The following is a 20,914-nucleotide window of genomic DNA, read 5'->3' as shown; positions in this document are numbered from 1 at the left end:
AGTATCTTTTTAAATAGAAATTTTTTGAAACATAAGAATTTTCCCAAACTACTTTTAAGACATTCTTTGTCTTACCTGATTTTCCCCCTTGAGAATCATACAGTGTTGTAATAAATTAAAAAAAATGATACCATCATTTTAATCCACACATGATCCAGAAAAGAGCTGCACATGTTTAATACCTTGCTTAATTGCAAACAAAGCTTGCAATTTGAGAGAATTGGGATTAGGGCTAAATATCTATTAACTGCTCTTTCTAGAGATTTGAGGGATAGGATGACCCTTTTTTTTTTTTCTTTTTTTTTTTTTTAAATAGGCTACAGTTTCACATGGCTTCCAAAAGAAATCTCTCTCCCTTTTTGTTTCCCACACCAATTGATTTATCATTTTGCTTGCAAGCAGATCCAGAATGTTAGGGCAAGAACACACTCACTTTTTTCTCGTAACTTTTTTGTTGCGGACCGAAACCAGTTGACTTGAATAAATTTTTCTGAGGCCTGAATGTAGCCAGCAACGTGGAAAAATCTTGCCATTCAGGGCCGTCTGAATGTACATTTCAGCCACACAGTAAGCTGCATTGGTAGGCACTGGACTGCTAAATACAACCATTTTTCGCAGCAGCGAGTTAGACAGGTGATTAGCATAATTAGCACCGAGCAGCTATACATATGGTAATGCTGAGTGTGTAAATGCCAGCTGCGGTGTAAAATTTATGTCAGGGGTCGGCAGGGCTGTGCGAAAGTATTGTGTTCCAGCTGCAGGTCAGGGCCGCCAAAGCTTACCTCCTTTTCTCTTGTTGGTGAATACACCAAACAGAAGAGAAAGACAGAAATATAACAGATACGGCTTTGATGGAACAGCCTGGTTCTGTGCAAGAATGACTGTTCTATAAAACACACGCACACACTCACACACACTTGCAGAAATCCCATTACTTTCTCTACAAATTGTGTTTACTTCATGCAGGGTCCACATGAGTGGTGGCGGCCAGAATGGGAGGCTTGGGTAGGTGAATGGGCCAAATGATGTCAAGGGAGGAAAACTTTTCTGTCGGTGAAAATGTTTAAAAGGAGTTTGAGAGTTGTGCTCTTGGTTTTGTCCCCATCCTCTTGTTTCCCCTGGCTTGCCCCCCCCCCCATTCCATCCACAACTTGTGTCCGTGGTGTTTTCCTTCAGATTAAATGGGGAAGCTCCCCTCCTCCCTGGGAGAGCTAGTGCAAGCATCTCTAGAAGAATGAGAATTGACCACCATGGAGGTGTTTGTTCACCTTGAACATAGTAAGGGTCCAACACTCTCTCTTCCCAAACTGCTTGACTGGTTTTAGCAAAGGGCCCTTGTGTTTTATGGTAGCTATGCTCACTGACATTCCACCTACTGCCACTGGGAGACCCATGAAATTCTTTATGGATAGGAAAAGAATCGGGTAGGTTTCTTATTTTAAAAAGGAGACAGTCTTCAGTAGCTCATGGCCTTCGAAATGTACCACAAGGGAATTTATTACTAAGAGGAGTTGAGGCAGTTTTGCCCTGGAAGCATTTTTTCTGCCACCTCCTTCCCAGCCCCACTTTTCAGTTGGTGGCTGTAGGGAGTGGTGGTGGTGGTGGCAGAATGTAGTTCACACCAGCTGACCTAGTGATGAAACTTCCTCACAGCACCAGGGGGTCCTTATGCATCGGGCCCCTAATCCAGCTAATCCTGACGGCAACACAGTCATGAAAGTGGCCCCCAGTGACGTGCGTCTCCCCACACAGATGCAAGAGGGAAGGGTCAGTGCAGGAGATGGAATTCCACAGGGGCCAGGGAGCCTGTGTGCGAAGGTGGGGATTCACATCATCTCCCCCACCCCAAGCTGCTCAAGTAGGAGGCTAGTGAAAAGAAGCTCAGGCTGGATAATGGCAAGGAGACTGTTCAGAGCAGAGAGGTGATGTCAGCCTCACAGAAGCCCGGGAGAAGGGAACTGGGGTTAATGTTATGCAACAGCCTGAATGCTAGATAGAGAGCCTGCAGCTTTGCAAAGGCATTCAGTTTTGTTGTTGTTCAGTTGCTTTGTATTTTTATTTTTTTAAATGAAGACAGGAGGAGGACTTAAACTGAGAACTTAGAACTTGATAACAACAGGCTGTCTTGGATTCTTCTTCCTGGTCCAGCATTGCCTCTGAGCAAACATGCCACGCTGTGTCAGACCCTCCTGGGCTTGCTCAGCTCCTGCAGAAGGACAGGACTGGGCTTTACATCTGCCTGCAGTAGCATTTGAGCAGTCGGGGGAAATCACTGTAGGGCCTGGGACAGTTTACAGCTGGGCAAGTATGCACTTAGAGCCAAGCTCCACTCTGCCACATTCTGCTGGAAGCCAAGGACATCTTGAGCTCTGCAGGCTTGACTTCACTCGGCCCCTCTTAGGTGGGGTTGACTGCAGCCCTCATTTGCCGCAGCAGCAAGCGACCAGTGAAAAATGGGCCTCCTGACAGACGCAGTGTCATCTTGGGAATTGGTGGCCCTGTAAGAAATCCCGGGTGGGGGGGTGGGGCAGTGCAGGCAGCAGGTCCAGTGTGGGCAGAGCGCTGGGCTGACCTGATCGTGTCCGACAGGGCGAGCGGGCGGCTTCAGGAAAGCCATTCAGAGGAAGCAGCCCGGGTGGGAACAGATGGCACCACAAACAGCTGGTGTGGGGGCTAGTAGTAGGCGCATGCTCAGAGCTGCTGCTACCACAGCGCCTGGCCCTCCTCGTCCCCCCACGCAGTCCCTGGGGAGGCGTTGCAATGTGTCTGTCCGGCTCTTGTCTTGTTTTTGCTGTTTTCATGGCACTGGGCTCTGTTCATGAAGACAGATTCTCTTTGGGCTATATGACTGTAGCATTTTCCCATGGCAATACCCAAGGGCACAATCCCACCAGGAGGAAAAAAAAAGCAGCCTAGAAGCTTAAGCAGCATTTGGCTAGTCATGAATAAAAGAGATGGGTAGAAGAGTGACTGAAACTCACAGCCCAGAAGTTTTCAGCCCATTGCGCAAATTACTGAATCTTCATTTTTTTCCAGTTTAGAAAATGAGCTGGTGCTAATAATTTTACAGTTACACTCTTTTAGAGATTTGTACTTTTTCATGCTCACAATTACCAATTGCAAGATTGAAAAGAGGACCTGAAGCAACTAAAGGGGGAAAAAAAAATCTGTCTAGAGGCTGTTAGATAATTCATGGGATTAATCAAATGCAAATGCCCCACTTGCATATACACAGACCCCATTTTCCTAATTGGACTCTGAGTGGGTACTTTTCAGGCTGAAAGGGTCATTTGTTTTGACTGATTGACTTTTGAGGCTTTGGGGAGAATTAATATCTTATACAGATGACTGCCTGTTCCCAAGGCTCTGTATTGAGGCTGTTCATTCATTTATTCATCCGACACACTGAGTGTGAGCCGAGGTGAGTGGGCAGCGGACAGTTCCTCCCTGAAAGGACTTGGAATTTATTGGGAAAAATACTTTGGTTGGTCCTTCAGAACATCTTTATGTGACTTACAATACGCTTTTGGCAAAAGCTTTTTGCATGAATGCCACAGATGTTTATTAAGCTCTGTTCGAAAGGCTGTGCTGAGGAAGGATCCAGCAGAACATCACAGGGAATGTCTGATGTCTGCCATGGACTGGAAGGGCACTGACCCAGAGGTATGGACCCCTGAGCAGAAGGGTTTCCCACCTATCTAATGGCCCTTCTTCACCTGGGAAAATTATACTTAGTTGAATTTGGGGAGGAAGGATCAGCCTAACTTGATCAAGAACTTTTTTGCAGAAGTGATCCTTTATACACCACTTCTTTGAAAGAACTGGTTTAAGCCTCTGGTTGCTGAAAAATGAAATGGTAGACTTTGTAGGTCAGGGTGCCCTCATCACTCTGCTCCTCTAAGACAGCCCCTCTGGGGACCACAGGAAAATGGGGCCTGTTCACTGCTGCCCTTGGAGTCCTATGGAAAAAAAGACTATCTCCTTGATGGTGGTAAAAAATCTGAGAGGTAACATTGCTGTCCTTTAAATAAAGATAGCAATCATTCGTCCTGTGTAATTCTAAAAGCTCTATTGGTGGTCTGGTATGTGGAATTGGGCACTCCTGAACTCATGTCCTCGGCCGGTGCACAGAAGCCCCGAGGTTTGCAGGGCAGTTGGTTAAAGGTTGACTCCACCTTTGCTGTCAGCTGGGAACCTTGGGCAAGTCACCCAAACTCTGCAGCTGTGTTTCCTGCTCTGTAAAGGATGGGTGACAATATATGCCCTTCAGTAGACAGACTGATGAATGGAGGCCTGCTCAGCTCCTGGTTAAGGGTTTGGGAAACTCCACCTAATTGTCAGTCTTCACACCATCCTGTGAGGTCAGTAGTGTCGTTTTTACCCCACATTACAGAGAAGGTTACTGAGACTCAACCACATCCCACACCAGCTCCTCAAGTGGCAAGGCTGGGACTCAGAACCCAGGTCTTCTGATCTCTGTTCCTATTGCCTATCCATCTACCTTGCTCCAGCTTGATGGGGTGGGTAGCGCTAAGCAGAGAAGAAATGGCAGCCTGCTCCAGCAGTCTTGGCTGGGAAATCCCATGGACAGAGGAGCCTGGCAGGCTACAGTCCATGGGGTCACAAAGAGTCAGACACGACTTAGCAACTAAGCATAGCACAGCACTAAGCAAAATGTTTAAAGATAAGTAAATAATGAGTGTTGAAGGGCTTTGCAAATGGAAAGCACCACACGCATATAAATTTTATTTTGTGTCCCAGGATCCTCAGTATCAGTTTTCCTGAGTCTTATTCAAAAAGCTCAGTTGTTATTTTGTTGCTTTGTCTGTTGAGTTTAGGAGAAGGAAAAATTATGAGAGGCCTTCAGACTATGATAGAGGTGCATAATATTCTTGCGTTGAGTTTATTTTTAATTCAGGTGCCTATCAAGTAGCTTTCGTTATTTTTCTCTTTTTGTCGCATGGGAATCTTAATTTTATATGTTCTGTGCAGAAGGATTAAGAAACAGATAAACCCCCCCAAAGGGAAGCAGGTAAACATTATTCATAAACCACCACATGGTAATAACCATGTTTACATGGTTGTATCCCCACATCTATATCACAAATGATGGATCTTATGGGTCATTCTGCTCAGTAGTCAAAAATGACTACGCAGTATTGCACAAATATGAGATTATTTTTTAAGTAATAATGAAGGGCATTGACCTTGACGATGGTAAAGAGAAGGGAGCAAAACATTTCCCCCATACCACACCTGTAATTTCAGTCACCTGAAATGGCTTCCTGAGACCACAGCTTCACACTTGTGCATGCTGATGAAGATAGTAAGACAAGGAACATCTCGGGGACTGTCACTGAACTGTGATTTTAGGATAGGCATGTGCTAGAGGAGCAAAAGTCAGTAAGTCCATAAAACTGCCCTGTCCAAAGGGGTTTCTGTTTCTGGTAGCTTCTTCCAGAGTGCCTTGACTGAATACTAATGTAAGACCATATGAATGCTGCACGGTTTATGACACAGGTTCACCCGAGAAGGAGCTCAGTCTACCAGTGCAACCAAGTGAGTGATTAGGTCATGGTCTTACCAAACTCCAGCCACTCTTGCCTTCTTTCTCTCCCTGCGGCAAGGCAAACCTGAGGACTTTGTGATTGCTGGTTCTTCTGGCCAGAATGCTGTTCCCCCAGCTCTTCCACATCAACATCAGCATTTCTTCCTTCTAGGTCTTCCCTGGCAACTCCATCTGAATTGGCCCTTCCCCTGCTCTCCACCACCCAGTAACTCACATGGCATCTCCATCTTGATTTCCTCCTTGGTACTTGTCATGCCATGAAGCTACCACATCGGTTTGCTTGTGTACTGCCTGTTTGCTTCACTGGCCAGAGAGCCTCTTGGAATTGTCTTAGCCTCCACACACCCCAGTGTGTAGCACATAGCACTTGACCCCTCAAATGTTTACTGGCTGAATGATTTATGGTACAACTATTTATCAGAGCAAGTGGGTATCAACTTTTAAAAAAGTTACTGAATAGTTTTTCAAAAACATTCATATTTGTTTGTGTAAGATGAAGTATTAAGTAAAATATAGTCACATAATATGGAAAAATAATTTAACAGTACTCAAAAGTAGGACATAGCATAGCCGGTTGAGAAAACTTTAGAATTCAGAGTCCTTCACCTCTAGTTGGTAAATCTGCCAATGATAATAGTCTTGGTTAAAACTGGTTGTTGCATTAACAAAATACTCATATTTATCACTAGAGCAAAGAGGTGGACAAGCAAAAGGTTTTTAAGCCTATAGATATGACAAATACACCCCTTTATTAAAATGTAAGTGTTAAATATACATCTTAAAAATTCTGAAAAGATGATGTTATATAATTCCTATCTTGTAGGAAATAGCATCATTTCTGAAACCAACTGTGATAAATGATCCACTATGAGGTTGGTCTAGAAGAGTTTTAAGTTCTTAGCAGCATGACTCTTGCATTTGATTTTTATTTTCGTGCGCACTCCTCTCAGGGCATCACCGTATTGGTTATAGTTACAGGCAGCTTCTTGGCCTGGGTGATGGGGGTGGGGGGAAGTGGAATGTCTGTGGTCCTGCTTTGATGTTGTTTGTTTTTACCGCGTGGTTTTAACTCAGGTGACATTTTAAACTTCAGTAAAGGTAAAGCAAGTACTACAACTTTGTAAACAGAATGAGAAATCATGTACTATGCCAGTGTTTAAGGAGGCAGGTAGAAATATAAATGATTGATATGTGTGGGGCATTGATGTCTTATGTCCAGAGAAAAGGAAGGGACTGAGCTTACTTTTTTTTCAAAAAGGCTATTTGGAGCTCCTTGGTGTGCAACTCTGTGGTTTTCTGAAGTGACCTCTGGACTAGTAATTGGCTTTTTTTTTTTTGGCCTCAAACAGCTTTTCTATCTCTGGAGAACGTGGACTGAGTGCAATTTAGTTCACTAGCTAATTGGTTGAAATAATGCATAGTGATTCCTGCCAGAAGGAGCCAGACCCTGCCTGCAGGCAGCTTTAGTGGAGGATCCTGAGAAGGCCTGTGGCGTTATGTAAATTCTTCCTCTATTGCAAGTTGTTTCCTAGGTTTTCCTATGGTCTTTAACTTTGCATTGATTGCTAGGGCCTCAATAATTCCCTGGGCATTTATCAAAATTTTCTACAGCATCTAAATAGTTTTTATAGCCAACTGATCACTTTTCTGTCTCTTCCCCTCCCTCTCTCTCCCCCTCTCTTCTCCCAACCACCCCTTCCCACTTAACCTCCCCTCCCCCTTCCTCTTCTCTCTCAAACACACACACAGTATGTTCAACCTCACCTCACAGAGTTCTGCGGTGGCCTTGGCCATCTGCGTGAACCTGCACAGATGACCCTGCCAGTCTGCAAATCTGGACTAGTGTTCCTAATGAGGGCATTATTTGCTTTTTATCCTGCTCTCTTGTTTATAAAATATGCCAAGGGAACTAAACAACCCGCTGTTCCCAGTACTTATTTACTTGCTCAAACCAAATGTTTATGTCCTTGAATACTAAACTTGAAAAGGGATTTCTCCTCATGGGAAAACTGAGGTGATCCTTGAGGGTTCTTTCTGAAAGATAGCTGAAGGCCTGCTTTTCAGTAAACATTCAGCGTACAGTGCCTGTAGGAACTGGAGTGTGTGGGTGCTCCAGGATTCTCTTACGTTTGCTGCCCCTGCGGGTCTTCCCTCAAACCCCTTACTTACCCATGTTGAATCAAAGCAGCCTCTTTGGCGCTTCTTCTCACAGCGCCCATCCATGCCCATGGCCCATCTGCGCACACAGCCCTGTGGGGAAGTGAAACTCCCTGCCATATGTTGCAGCATCCTGAGCGTGGCATGTTCTAAAGCCCTAATTGAAGTATAACCTAGGACCTGAGGAAGAAGACAAACAGTTTTTAGTAACAGCGTTACTTTGCTTTGTTGTGCTGGCTTTTCTCATGCCCAGCCGTGGCTGCCTGCTGGAGATTCTGGTGCGGGGGTTCAGACTTACTAGGGAAGCTTCCAGAACACAGGCAGCCCACCCCCAGGTGACTCAGAACCTGACACCTGTGCTTTCTGTATGCTGAACACGTGAGTCTGAGAGAGCAGGTTCCAGGGCCTCCCAAGACAGCCATGGCAGATCCATGTGGTTCCCCTCAAGTGGGATTTCCCCTTGTGCATCTGACATGAATCACATTATTTTCTCCTGGCAAGTTTTGTGCTAAATACACATTTGCCACCTTTCCTTATTTCTTTTTCCAACAAGGAGAAACATTTCCTTGTTACCTTTGCCAGATTATTTAGGAGAAGAGTGTAAATTGAAGCCATTTATCTTGAAATGCACTGCAGGGCCACATTGTTTATACAAGTGAAAGAAATTGTAACAGGGGTATTTGGTCTGGTCTGCAAGGAAAAGGTGTCTCAAGTTTTCCTTCCCCCTCCCCCTTATACATATGGTGTATTAGTTAGAAGGTGCACAAAGCACGCATGCATTCGGTTTGCGTATGTGACCGGCAGGACCATTGTTAATAGGTTTAGTGAGTATTTTTTATATGTTTGTTATTGGTAGAGTTAACATTGCCAGTCATAATAAAGTGAGTGTTACTCCTCTAACATCAGCCATAGATCTTCATGACCAGAGCTCATTTATCACGTACCCTGCTCCTTTTAATGAGATAATGGAATGTGAATTTGGGGATTTTGCTGTTCTAATTGAAACCTCTACGTGTTTACCAGTTGGTGGACGAGTAAGTCGTGAATTAAATTATACTCGCCAGAAGATTGGAGAAGAGGCTATGTTTAATCCTCAACTCATGATTCAGACCCCCAAGGAAGAAGGTGCTAACGTCCTGACCACAGAAGCGCTCCGACAGCACCTGGACTCGGCGCTCCAGGCCAGCCGGGTCCATGTATATATGTATAACAGGTAAGGTGGTGGGGAGAGCATGCTGGCTTTAGACTCCTTTGTTTTAGGCAATAAAGTTGCTCTGGAAATACACCTGGAGTGTTAGTTAGTTCAGGTAGTTTTCCAGTGAAATGATTTTTAAAGTCTTGATTTGTCTCTAGAGTTTAGTTAACATATGAATTACATTACTTTACAATGTATTTTCAGTAAGTATCTTGGCACTCTACCCAAATGAGTATGGTCCTTCAAACAGTCATTTGGGTGGCTGCCTACCCATTCCAAAGATGTTTCACTATTTTAGATATTTCTGAACCAGTTACATTTTTGTCAATTCACAAAGAATAAGAAAGAAGTTACTTACTTCTCATTACTTTGTATTCAGTACAGATGTTAACAATTGGTGTGTGTTACCAAAAACAACAACAAAAAAATAGTTTGAACTCCTGCGATGAATTCCTGGGGACAGGTAGGCAGAGTAAGGTAGATTAACACACCTTTGCAAAATACTACCCTTCAACTTCGTAGCTGATTTAGCAATGCTGTAGATGTAGTAAAAGCATAGGAAGTTCTGGAATGAAACCACTGGTCATTTTTCTTAGCTATCTAAACAGAGTGTAGGGACTACATCCTATTGATTCTTATACTCCAACACTTAGATCAGAGTGTAGGGACCACATCTTATCCATTCTTGTACCTCAGCACTTAGATGGGAGCAGGCACTTGGAGTTGCTTGACTGACTAACTGCTTGGATTGCTGAATTTAAACTGAATCTTCTCCTAGAACTGAAAATACCGCTGGGTTGGCATTTAACTAACTTTATCCTCTCCCCCCTCCCCCGCCACCCCCATCATCAAACACCTCTAAACTGAGTGCTTGGCAAGTAGTTTTTCATAGGAGAGGAGAGGACGCAGCAGGGTAGATACATTCATTGTCCAGAGAGAATGAAGGGTGGAGGGTAAAACCAAAATCTGTACTTGTCCCTCCTACTGTAACCTCCAAGCTCCACGGTCGTAATTGGATTGACTCTAAAACCCCACACAGCTGGAGATCAAGTCCTCTGGCCCCAGTGTAGGACAAGTCATCTATCTTTGGCATACCTTTGTTTCCTCATCTGTGAACTAAGTTTGTGATCATGGGTGCGCTCTTCTTCTCAGGAGGGTACCAGAACAAGATCAGGTGCGTGGACGTCTGGAAGGGCTCTGGAAAAGGGAAGGAGGGGTTTTAGTGCTGTTGTCAGGCAGACTTGGCCTGAGAGCCCATCTTCACTCTTCTCAGCACAGCCCTCTCAGTCTGTAAGGAGAGCTGTCGGGGAAGCAAGCACCCAGTGCAGTTTTGCAGGATTTGCAAGTGGAGGCCCATAAAGAACCTGGAAATGGGTGTCCCAGGGCTGCTGTAAGCATGCCCAATGCATTCCTAACAAAACGGGACCCTGCCTTAAGAGGGCTTGTCCCTTACACACTTAAGGAGAAGGTGGGAGCATCTGTACAATGAAATTACCATCTTACACAACAATGGAACCAGAGAACTTTTATGCATTGACCTGAACTGTAAAGAATACCTCATTCAACCCATTTCATTTTTTTTTTTTAGGTGAAAAAACTAGAATTTGATTAATTAAAGCATCTGTCCGAGTTCAAATAGTTGTCAAATAGTAGTGCCAGGTTTCAAACCCTTTCTTCTGACTCTAAGCCCAGTGGATTTTCTGAAGCATAGCTATGCCCTTCTCAAGCAAGTGTAAGTAAGAGTTAGTTGATAAGTGATGTTGAGAACCTCCTAGTGCTAGATTGTATGTGTTGTGCTGTATGGAATTAAAATGTAAGTATATGTACAGATGGATGAGTGGTGGGTGAGTTGGGCCCTGCTCTCAGGAGCTGACAGCCTATAGTTAGGCAGAGGTAAGACAATACAGAGAAGCAGGTACAAAGCAAACACAGGCAGTTTCTCCTACAGGTGCTCGTGTCAACAAGGAGAGCGCTGTTCTGGGGTTCAAGAGAAGGGGGTCACTTTCAATGGGACTGATCAAAGAAAGCTTAGCAGAAAGGTGGCATTTCAGCGAGGCACTGAGATATGTGGCACTGGGACATATGGGAAGTTTCCATAAGGAAGAGGGCAAAGTCCAGAATGTCCTTTTGGGTAACTGGTACAAGAGAGAAAAAGGAGCCCAAAGAAACAGAGCAGTCTAGACGGAGTTCTATATATGTTTTTCTTTACTTGGAATTCTCATCCTTACCATTTCCTAGTTTTCTCTTTTTTCAAATTGGACTTATTTCCCTAATACACTTGGGAAGAAGGTCTGGGTTTATTTAGCACTCTTTTAGGCATAACAAAACTCTATAATAATAGACAGATGATAGTTAATAGAGGTAATTGTTGATCAGTATATTTAATATAATTTCTATAGGACAAGAATAGAAGAATGTAAAGTGGGAAAGCAGTCTACCTGGAAATATTGTTTACATTTGTGGTTAAGAGGAGAAACATTCATTTTGAACACTGTTAATAAGGACATTACCTACCAATAAAAAAAGTAGTATTTTCTCCACCTCAGTATATGTTAATACATTTTCAGTTCAGTCACTCAGTTGTGTCCAACTCTCTACGACGCCATGGACTGCAGCATGACAGGCTTCTCTGTCCATCGTCTACTCCCAGAGCTTGCTTACCCAATTGATGAACTTCACTAATTTAGTCCCCACCTATTTTGATTTTCTGATAATTCAGCTCTGAATTATCTGCCCTAAAGTTGTTTAATGTATGTGGAAAAACAGGTTAATGGTGTAAACAAGATTATTGGGGAACACTTAAGAAAACAAGACTTTTCAAGTACTTTGGTAGCATTCATTTACATAAACACCCCACATGTTAATTACAGTTGTGTATTATCTATTCATTAAAGTAAGCTTGTTGAATCTGTTTGGCAAAGCTCTGCTCATTTTGACAGATACTGAAAAGTGATCAAAATTGGAGTTCTTTCTGTACATTCTGTAGTTCTGATTTTGCACAGATTTCCTTTATTACAAGAAATATTTTCTCTGCTTTTTATTTTATAGGCAGTGGAAATTGGAACATTTGTGTTACAAATCTGGAGAACTTATCACAGAAACAGGTTACATGGATCAGGTATATACTTTCTTTTTGTTTGCAAAAAATTCTCAAATGGCCCAGTAGTATACGTTAGCATAATGCATGGCCTGTTCTTTTCAACTTTGACAGATAATAGAGTATCTTTACCCTTGTTTAATTATTACACCTTTGGACTGCTTCTGGGAAGGGGCGAAGTTACAGTCTGGGACGGCATACCTACTGTAAGTGTGTGATCTTATTTTCTGATCTCTGTGATTTCTAAACCCTAGAATCTTTCTCATGTTACTTTATCATTGCTTATTCTATTCTAGTTTTGAACAAAAAATAAAAACATTGAAATTCCATGTGCATGTTTTGAGTGAATAGCTGGGGGAGAGGGCAGAATGTTTTTCCTCTTTTCAAAAAAAGTTCTGTAGGCATCATTAAATTTCATTCACTTTTACCAGCCTATTTATATGCAAATAAAATGCAAATTATTTCAGAGTATGTGTGATTTTTAACTCTTTAAAATGTTTGCAGTTTTGCAGACCTAGCATTTACGATAGGTTTAGCTTATTTTTTAAGGAGAGAATTTATTAGTGGGTTCATGTTAAAGGTTAAGATCTTCCTGTTAAGTGAAATGCTAACCTTTCTTTGGATCACATTGATGACATTTAAGAGAGAAACCTACTATCTTTGAAGGCCATGGTAAGGGAGGCTTCACAGTTTAGCAGTTGAATATTATGTATACCACATCATTTAAGGAATAATTATTAATTAATGTAGACATTTTCAGTTAATTATGCAAGAGTTAGTGCTTGGGTTATTGTTTCTCTTCTAGCTTGCACATATCTGCAAAAGTAATTTGCAGTGGCCATACCCTGACCTTCAGTGTACAGTTTTAGATGGGAAATAAGGGGTTTTATGTTTTCTGGTTGGGAGATTCTGAATAATGACTTCAGCCTGGTTGAGCAGCTACAGTGTGGTTTGAACCACATAACAGGCAGCCAAAAGCCTTTCTGGTCTGTCAACAGCACAAATTCAAAAGTGAGTGTGGAGGGAAGTGTCCTTCATGGCGGTGATGGCAGAGGCAGCAGGGGTCTTGTGGGGTTGACTGCTGGGCTGTCAGAGAACACTCATAAGTATGGGATTATTAAAGGTAATGGAGATCAAATATTTTTATTGATGACATTTACAAAGCATTTATTAGGCTGGCAAGTGCTAATTTGACTTTGTGATTTCCTCCCCACATTCCCTCCCCCCTTAATTTTGGGTCTTAGTCTTCTGCTTCAGAGCACCCATTTGGCTAATTTTGTTTTTAGGTATTAAATATCCTGTATAAGCAAGTAAAGATTCTTTAATGTTTTTGTTAATTTATAAGCTTTCTGCTTGCCATGTCCATTCATGAATTATTTTCCTGATACAGGTTTGCATATAGGCATACTGGAAAGGAGGATTCCCTGGTAGCTTAGCTGGTAAAGCATCCGCCTGCAATGCAAGAGACCCCGGTTCAATTCCTGGGTTGGGAAATTCACCTGGAAAGGGGATAGGCTACCCACTGCAGGGTTCTTGGGCTTCCCTGGTGGCTCCGCCCATAAAGAATCCACCTGCAATGCGAGATACCTGGGTTCCATCCCTGGGTTGGGAAGATCCCCTGGAGGAGGGCATGGCAACCCACTCCAGTATTCTTGCCTGGAGAATCTCCATAGACAAAGGAGCCTGAAGGGCTGCAGTCCATAGGATCACAAAAAGTTGGACACGACTGAGTGACTAAGCACAGCATAGCAGCATACTGAAAGGAGCATTTCATTTTTGTTCCAGGGTCCCAGAATTATAGTTGTATCCCCCCAAAGCATCATACAATCCAGATGTAATCTGGATTCAGTGTGGTTATTTTACTCAGGGCTTAGAAGCCTCTTTTTCATTGTCTCACCTCCTAATTTCTTTCACAGAGGTAAGCCTCCTTTGCAGTGGACAAACTTTGACCCTTTGGAATTCCTAGAAGAGTTAAAGAAAATAAACTATCAAGTGGACAGCTGGGAGGAAATGCTGAATAAGGCTGAAGTTGGTCATGGTTACATGGACCGGCCCTGCCTCAATCCAGCTGATCCAGACTGTCCCGCCACAGCCCCCAACAAAAATGCAACCAAAGTAAGTACAGTGATTGCATTCTCCTCAGGAGAGAAAGGGAGAAAAACTTTATATTTGCCCCCATTTTTAGTTCTCTTGTTTTTAAGATTTTGCTCTCAACTTTTTTGGTCTGTGGAACTAGGTTTGTTTAAAGAGCTAAATTTTGCTGTAAGATTTGCCATACGCCTCTCATTAGCCTTGTTATTAATGTTCTCACTGAAACAAACAAGCCCTTAATGCACTGGATTTTAACAAGGCATGTGACCTGCCTACTAATTCCTGTAATTATGTGGCTGTCTTTTTATTTTAGCCTCTTGATATGGCCCTTGTTTTGAATGGTGGGTGTCATGGATTATCCAGAAAGTATATGCACTGGCAGGAGGAACTGATTGTGGGTGGCACAGTCAAAAACAGCACTGGGAAGCTTGTCAGGTAATCCGCCACACAGAAGATCCAAGCCGCCTATTCTCTGTCCTCTCCTCAGACACCACTTCTCTTCTGACATCTGCAAGTGTGTTTGTATTAAGTCTTAACTGTTATCCTAGCTAGCTGTCTGGTGTATCTGAATATTAGAAAATATTAGTGACCAGACCAGCTCAAAAATCACCTTCTGGGGAACTTTTCAAAAACAGGTTTCTCATTTTCATCAAGACCATAGCGAGTGATTGTAGAGTTTTAGAAGATCTACCTACTACGTAGAAAATTGGGGAAAATATAAAGTAGGCAAGAGGGATTGGTCGTACCATATGGAGTTAAGTGATACGAGCTGAACTCTGTCACAGACTGTTAAAAGGAAAGACCAACAACTGACGGCTAGATGAGAATTATCCTCTGTGCACTTGTGGACTCCGCTCCGTCAAGTGTCAGGCACTCCGTCTGAGATTTCTCCCTCGAGAGAGCCGTCGTCTGGGGTTTCTGCACAAGCAAGCATGCAACGCTGAGCCCAGCATATCTGGTCAAGCTATCTACTCCCCTACCCTTCCTGTTTCGTTGGATAGAAACTGAGAAAGGAAATTGCCTATTAATTTAATTTGGGGGTATATCTGTAAAAGGTTTGTAAGGTTACACCTTTAATATGGTACATCAATCTATTAAATAAAATAACCATCCAGGTCCCATTTTAATGGAAACATGTGCTCACGTAGGACAGGATGGCTGCGGTGAGTCAAGGCTGCTGGGTGGGGATTTTGCACAGTGAGAGCTGCTCCCCGGGGATGCTCATGTTGTGGCTTTTCCACCCCGTCACAGTGCCCATGCTCTGCAGACCATGTTTCAGTTAATGACTCCCAAGCAAATGTATGAACACTTCAAGGGTTATGAGTATGTCTCGCACATCAACTGGAACGAGGACAAGGCAGCAGCCATCCTGGAGGCTTGGCAGAGGACGTACGTGGAGGTAAATGGCTGGTGTTCTGATGCCCTTTGAATCTTAGTACAGACCCTTTAGTTACTGAGTACTTCATTTTCATGTTTTAAAACATTGTTTACATTCGCATTTATTTTCATAGTAGATTGTAATTCTGGGAATCTGGTAGGATGAGAACTCTTTCCTTTTCTCTACTGAAAATCTTCCTAACTGGGTGATGCTAATTCTAACTGCAATGCCCTGAAACGTTAGGAGGAACCAGTTGTGAACCCCAGAGCTGAGGCCTAACAGAGTTTAAAAAAAACACTTGGTTAGCAAGAAAAGGTGTCTGGAAAACATTAGCAAGGCATAGAATCTGTTCACAGCTGCAGTCCCCTTGGCTAGGTCATGTGACAGGAGCTGGCCTTTGTTTCCCAAGCAGTGACCTCCACTGAGCTGCATGTGACCTTTTAAAAGTGGCCAGCAAATGAAAGGGGGCGGGAGGAGTGCCCATAAGAATGCGTTGTTTTGGATTAGGGGGGAACTGATGGACCCACAGATCAGTTGTGGAGTTATGGAGAGGAGAATAGCAGTCTCAGACGCAGAGTAAATAGAGCTCTCAGAGTGAACTTCAGTTACAGAGGCTCACCAGCTTACTGCAGCTCCACGTTCTCACTTGATTAGCAATAGCCTTCAGTGTCTTGGGCCCAGGTCATTTCATATTAATTCAAGTCCAAACACCAATCGTGTAGAACTCTTTTTAAGGCATCCAGAAGTAGTGGGGGTTAGGCAAAGGGGACATGTCACTTGAAGTCCGTGCTCTTGAAGTTCATTGCAGCTTAAATCCCATCTGGGAATTTGTCCTTGCATTGTGACCACAGGTGGTTCATCAGAGTGTTGCTCAGAACTCCACTCAGAAGGTGCTTTCCTTTACCACGACAACCCTGGATGACATCCTCAAGTCCTTCTCTGATGTCAGCGTCATCCGAGTGGCCAGCGGCTATTTACTGATGGTAACACACAGTCAATTCACTTCTTCAGGGGAGGAGGCGGTTGGTTTTGTTTTTCAGTTTTTACCTTTTCATGACTGCCCCTGCTTTTTAACTGCTCTTAACACACACGTGCATCCAAGACAGTGAGAGCTCGGCTTCATAACGGTTTAAAAAGTGGTCATGTAAAGCATTTATTACCATTTGCGGTTTGCCCATCTTTGACTTGTACCATTTCGTGTGATGTCTGTAATGTAAATTTTCGTTGTTGTTGGGATGTAATAAGTTCTACCTTTTGATTTGGGGTGATGGGTGGGGGAAAACATTAGAATCTCTACACATTCTAATGTTTGGCTTTTGTTTTGTGTCTCCCCCTCCCTCTCCCCACCCTCCGATCCCCCGTCATTCCCTCACCTCCCCCCGCCCCTGCCCCAACTGTTCTGCTTGCAGCTTGCCTATGCCTGTTTAACCATGCTGCGCTGGGACTGCTCCAGGTCCCAGGGTGCCGTGGGGCTGGCTGGCGTCCTGTTGGTTGCGCTGTCAGTGGCTGCAGGATTGGGCCTGTGCTCGCTGATCGGGATTTCCTTTAACGCTGCAACAACTCAGGTACCAAAGGAGCCATCCGTCCGCTGTTCGTTGACAAACACCCCTCTCCAGGCTTGGCCTAGTCGGCCTCCTGTGTGTCCGTGTCACCTCAAGGGTCTTCCAGTCCTTTTTCGCTTGGATGCCCCATTCCTCAGAGAGTGCTGTCTCTCAATGGACCACTTAACAGTGGGCAGGTCCGAATGGGCTTGTTGATTAGTCAGAGATGCCTCATTTATCGGTGGAATTTATATCATGCATTCGAGCAGTGGGTCTTAATCTTGAATGTGCGTTAGCATCACCTGGAGGGCTTGTGCAACCTAATTGCTGGGCCCCATCGCCAGAGTTTCTAATGCAGCCCATCTGGGGGCGGCTAGCCAGCTCCTATCAATGCTGGTCTAGGGCTCATGCTCTGAGAACCACTGCTTTAAATGAGTTAGATTCTGTTTCATTTATTCACTTAAAAAAATTATTATACATGGAACTTAGTAATGTACAAGATCTACTGTGAGCTACAACTTCTACATATGGGGATTTAACTATCAGATAGAAGTAGATTTTTCACATGAGTTCATGTAAGCTGTCCATTGGGCAGCTATTAGGGGTGCTGGTGGCAATGTCTTAAATAGCTTTAGGATTCTCAGAGTTGGCCCTCATTTGCTAATGTCACTGTGCTGTGTTTCCACTACAGGTTTTGCCATTTCTCGCTCTTGGCGTTGGTGTGGATGATGTCTTTCTTCTGGCGCATGCATTTAGTGAAACGGGACAGAATAAAAGAATTCCTTTTGAGGTAATACAAAAACAAAAGAAGAAAGCTTTGAGGAAAGCAGAAATCCCTCTGTGTTCCTTGAGTGTTTGTCCTTTCCCTTTTCTCAGTCTGGCCCAGCAACTATTTTAGTCCCAAGTCAGAAGATACATTACTGCCTGTAAATAAGTAAGTTAGAAGAATCTTAGGACACTTGTTCCAGAGTGCGCGTTTGTTTTTTTGAGTTTTTTGGTCACCTTATTCTCATTTCTGCTTGCCCCTTTTTAATCGTATTAAAGATTTACTTAAATCATTATCTTGCAGTGTTGTGCTTTGGGTAGAGATGACCGTGAACAACACGTGCCTATAATAGGTTTTCAGTGTTGGTGTTAGAGAGAAAGGCAGAGGTGTCCCCTCACATAAGCATCGTAAAATACTAGTTCTCTTGTTTTGCCACTTATTTTGAATTGTTAATTGTTCAGACAACATGTGGTCTGAGGCCCCACCTTGCAGCTCCCAGCACTGTGGTTTCTCTTTCTCAGGACAGGACCGGGGAGTGCCTCAAGCGCACGGGAGCCAGCGTGGCCCTCACCTCCATCAGCAACGTCACAGCCTTCTTCATGGCCGCGTTGATCCCAATTCCCGCTCTGCGGGCATTCTCCCTGCAGGTGCGTCTCCAGGGACCGGGTCTGTGAGCACTATGCTCACAGTGAGCCTCCCACGTCTCCTTTTCTCTACTGATGTGCTGACGGTTCTACCACCATGAAGTAAAGAAGCAGGCCAGCGTTTGGGGCTCTCTCTTCTGGGGTGGATGCTTCTTTAAACAGTGACGCTGGCACTCCCTTTGAGACAAAGTTCTAGGGTTCTTTCTTTTCCTTTCAAGCCCTGTAGCTCCAAAGCCCTGAGGCCTGGGCATCCTCATAACCTGTTGCCTTAGGGAGTCGCCCTTTTCTTTAGAGTTAAACTAAAATGGTACGAGGCCACTCTGTGGGACGCCTAGAAGCCCCTGCTGCAGATGAGCAGGAGTCCTTGGATTGGTCCCTGGTGCAGCCAGTTCTTAATCACCCCTGCTTGTAAATTCTGTGCTCGACTGCCCTCCTCTGCTGGGCACCCTCTCTTGATTTCCCTGAATGAAAGTGGAGAAAGTATTAGTCACTAAGTCGTGTTTTACTCTTTGTGACCCTGTGGACTGTAGCCCACCAGCTCCTCTGTCCATGGGATTCTCCAAGCAAGAAAACTGGAGTGAGTAGCCATGCTCTCCTCCAGGAGATCTTCCTGACCCAGGGATTGAACCCGGGTCTCGTCCTCCATTGCGGGCAGATTCTTTACCTTCTGAGCCACCAGGAAAGCCCTGATTTCCCTAAAGCAACCCCCAACACAAAGCCACTGCACAAAGCAGACTCACTGACATGGGATGAGGTTGCAGTGTAGCCCAGGCTAGGTAAGAACATAAGACTGATCATGAGATACTTCACCAGGTGAGGAGATGTTGGCCAGTCTCTGCCTGGGGGAGTTCCTTGGTCCCTTGTTTGCTACCTTTCCTTCCTTGGATAACCCCACAGTCTCTCCTGGTCCCTCTTCTCTTTCCTTTTGGTTCCCTACCCCATTCTCAAGCTGCCCCAAAAAACTCAGAATTCCTCTCCCTTTCTTATGCAAGTTTGTCCCTCTTTGTTCTGCTCCTTCCAAACCAGGCCCTTTCACACCTAGAGGCCTCTGAGATATTGTGCCAAGGAGCCAGCTGAGTTGTAAGAATGAAGAGTTCCCTCAAGTGGGGATGCAGCTATGGTATAGGCATTGCTCTTCAGCTGCTTGAAACTCATGGGACATCCTGAAATTGGTCAACACAGCAGATAAAGAAGGCTACTTGACCAGTTTGTGACATGGTCTTCCTCAAGGATATTATTGAGGTTTTGTGAATTAAATTCAAATTTCAAAGCTTCAACTGTTGTCCAAGAAAGATTAAAGAAACAGTGACTTTCCTTTCTCTCTGTGTCTTACAATGCAATAGTAACTCATGAGATGGCCAGGTTTTTAAAGGAAACATTTTGTTGCCACTTTTTAAACTTGTTAACATCCATCCAGCTTTATTCATGCTGCTTTGCTCCTTTTAATGACCAAAAGGTTCTAAGGATTGTGACCAGGAGAAGAAATTGACAAATCATAGATTAGGTTTATATTTATATTTTTATTAACACACTCAGCTCTTTTTTAACCTTCCAATATGAATCTTGTTTCACTAATCACCTATATAAGCCTAAGCAACTAGTGATCTTACTAGCTGTGGCCACTACACTTGTTTAATATTTGGTGTAAAATTTTGTACCCATCACTCTGACCACCAGAACCCCCAAAAGAGAAATACTAAAAAAGGTTAAGTTTTTATTATAAATATATAAAAAATAGAAGTAGTGAGTGAATAAATGAACAAAGTTAAATCTGAAAGTGGGACCAAAATTCAAGGAAAATGGAAATACATCTAACTGCTCAGTAATACGAAAGGTAAATAACAGATGCCCGTTAATTATTAATATTTTTTGGTACAGCTGAAGTTGTAGGATGCCTTTTGCACAGGCATACATGTGTGCAACACCCGTTGATAGCCTGCTCTTGTATACAGCAGATTCTGGCACTGAGAAATTGCTCTCGAGTCTTTTAACAGTGGGCCCCTCCCTCTTGCCTCTGTCCTTCTCTGCCTGCCTTTTCCCTCACTGTTCTGGCTACCTCACACTCCTTCTTTTCTTCTTGTCCCTGTCTCTCATTTTCTCCTGTTCTCTCTCAGTACAAACTGATGATTCATCAAGGCATACTCTCCTTTAATGATATCCTATGGTGTGGTGGTCTGAAAAGCTACATGAGTTTTCCTTACGTCTTTTAGAAAATCCAGTTCGCTAAGTTCTCCTAAGGTAAGTACCTTACTGAGGTGAATTGAATGCTGTTGGTTTTGCACTTCTATTCCAGGGTACTGGAGTATCTAGAAAACTGTGTCTGCAGCTTCTAGGAATCTTCATTTATTAAAAAATGGCCTCCTGTGATACTGGTTCATTCTCTGTAAAAAAAAAAAAAAAAGATGGAAAATGTAAGGAAAAAAAGCATGCCATGATTTTTGCAGTAGCCATCAGAAATTTTATGCTTGGTTCCCTT

At 43.6% G+C, this 20,914-nt stretch overlaps 1 protein-coding gene across 6 annotated transcripts in view; it reads left to right on the top strand.

Annotated features, from left to right (window-relative positions):
• PTCH1 (patched 1) overlaps positions 1–20,914 on the top strand; it is a 69,195-nt gene that overhangs the window by 19,656 nt on the left and 28,625 nt on the right. For 4 of the 6 annotated variants that reach the window (XM_055578999.1, XM_055578997.1, XM_055579000.1 and 1 more), the window contains 10 exons: positions 8,750–8,939; positions 11,970–12,039; positions 12,133–12,224; positions 13,935–14,133; positions 14,423–14,544; positions 15,361–15,508; positions 16,339–16,470; positions 16,897–17,052; positions 17,720–17,818; positions 18,316–18,441. In XM_055578999.1, the coding sequence (XP_055434974.1) occupies positions 8,750–8,939; positions 11,970–12,039; positions 12,133–12,224; positions 13,935–14,133; positions 14,423–14,544; positions 15,361–15,508; positions 16,339–16,470; positions 16,897–17,052; positions 17,720–17,818; positions 18,316–18,441 (1,334 nt within the window). Of the gene's footprint in view, positions 1–8,749; positions 8,940–11,969; positions 12,040–12,132; positions 12,225–13,934; positions 14,134–14,422; positions 14,545–15,360; positions 15,509–16,338; positions 16,471–16,896; positions 17,053–17,719; positions 17,819–18,315; positions 18,442–20,914 lie in introns of those variants that run through there. The other 2 variants (XM_055578998.1, XM_055579002.1) reach the window with 2 other exon arrangements.

Source organism: Bubalus kerabau, chromosome 4 (genome assembly GCF_029407905.1).
Source record: "Bubalus kerabau isolate K-KA32 ecotype Philippines breed swamp buffalo chromosome 4, PCC_UOA_SB_1v2, whole genome shotgun sequence".
Classification (NCBI taxonomy): Eukaryota; Metazoa; Chordata; class Mammalia; order Artiodactyla; family Bovidae; genus Bubalus; species Bubalus kerabau.
Note: the sequence above shows the minus strand (reverse complement) of the source record. Positions and strands in the feature narration are given on the sequence as shown.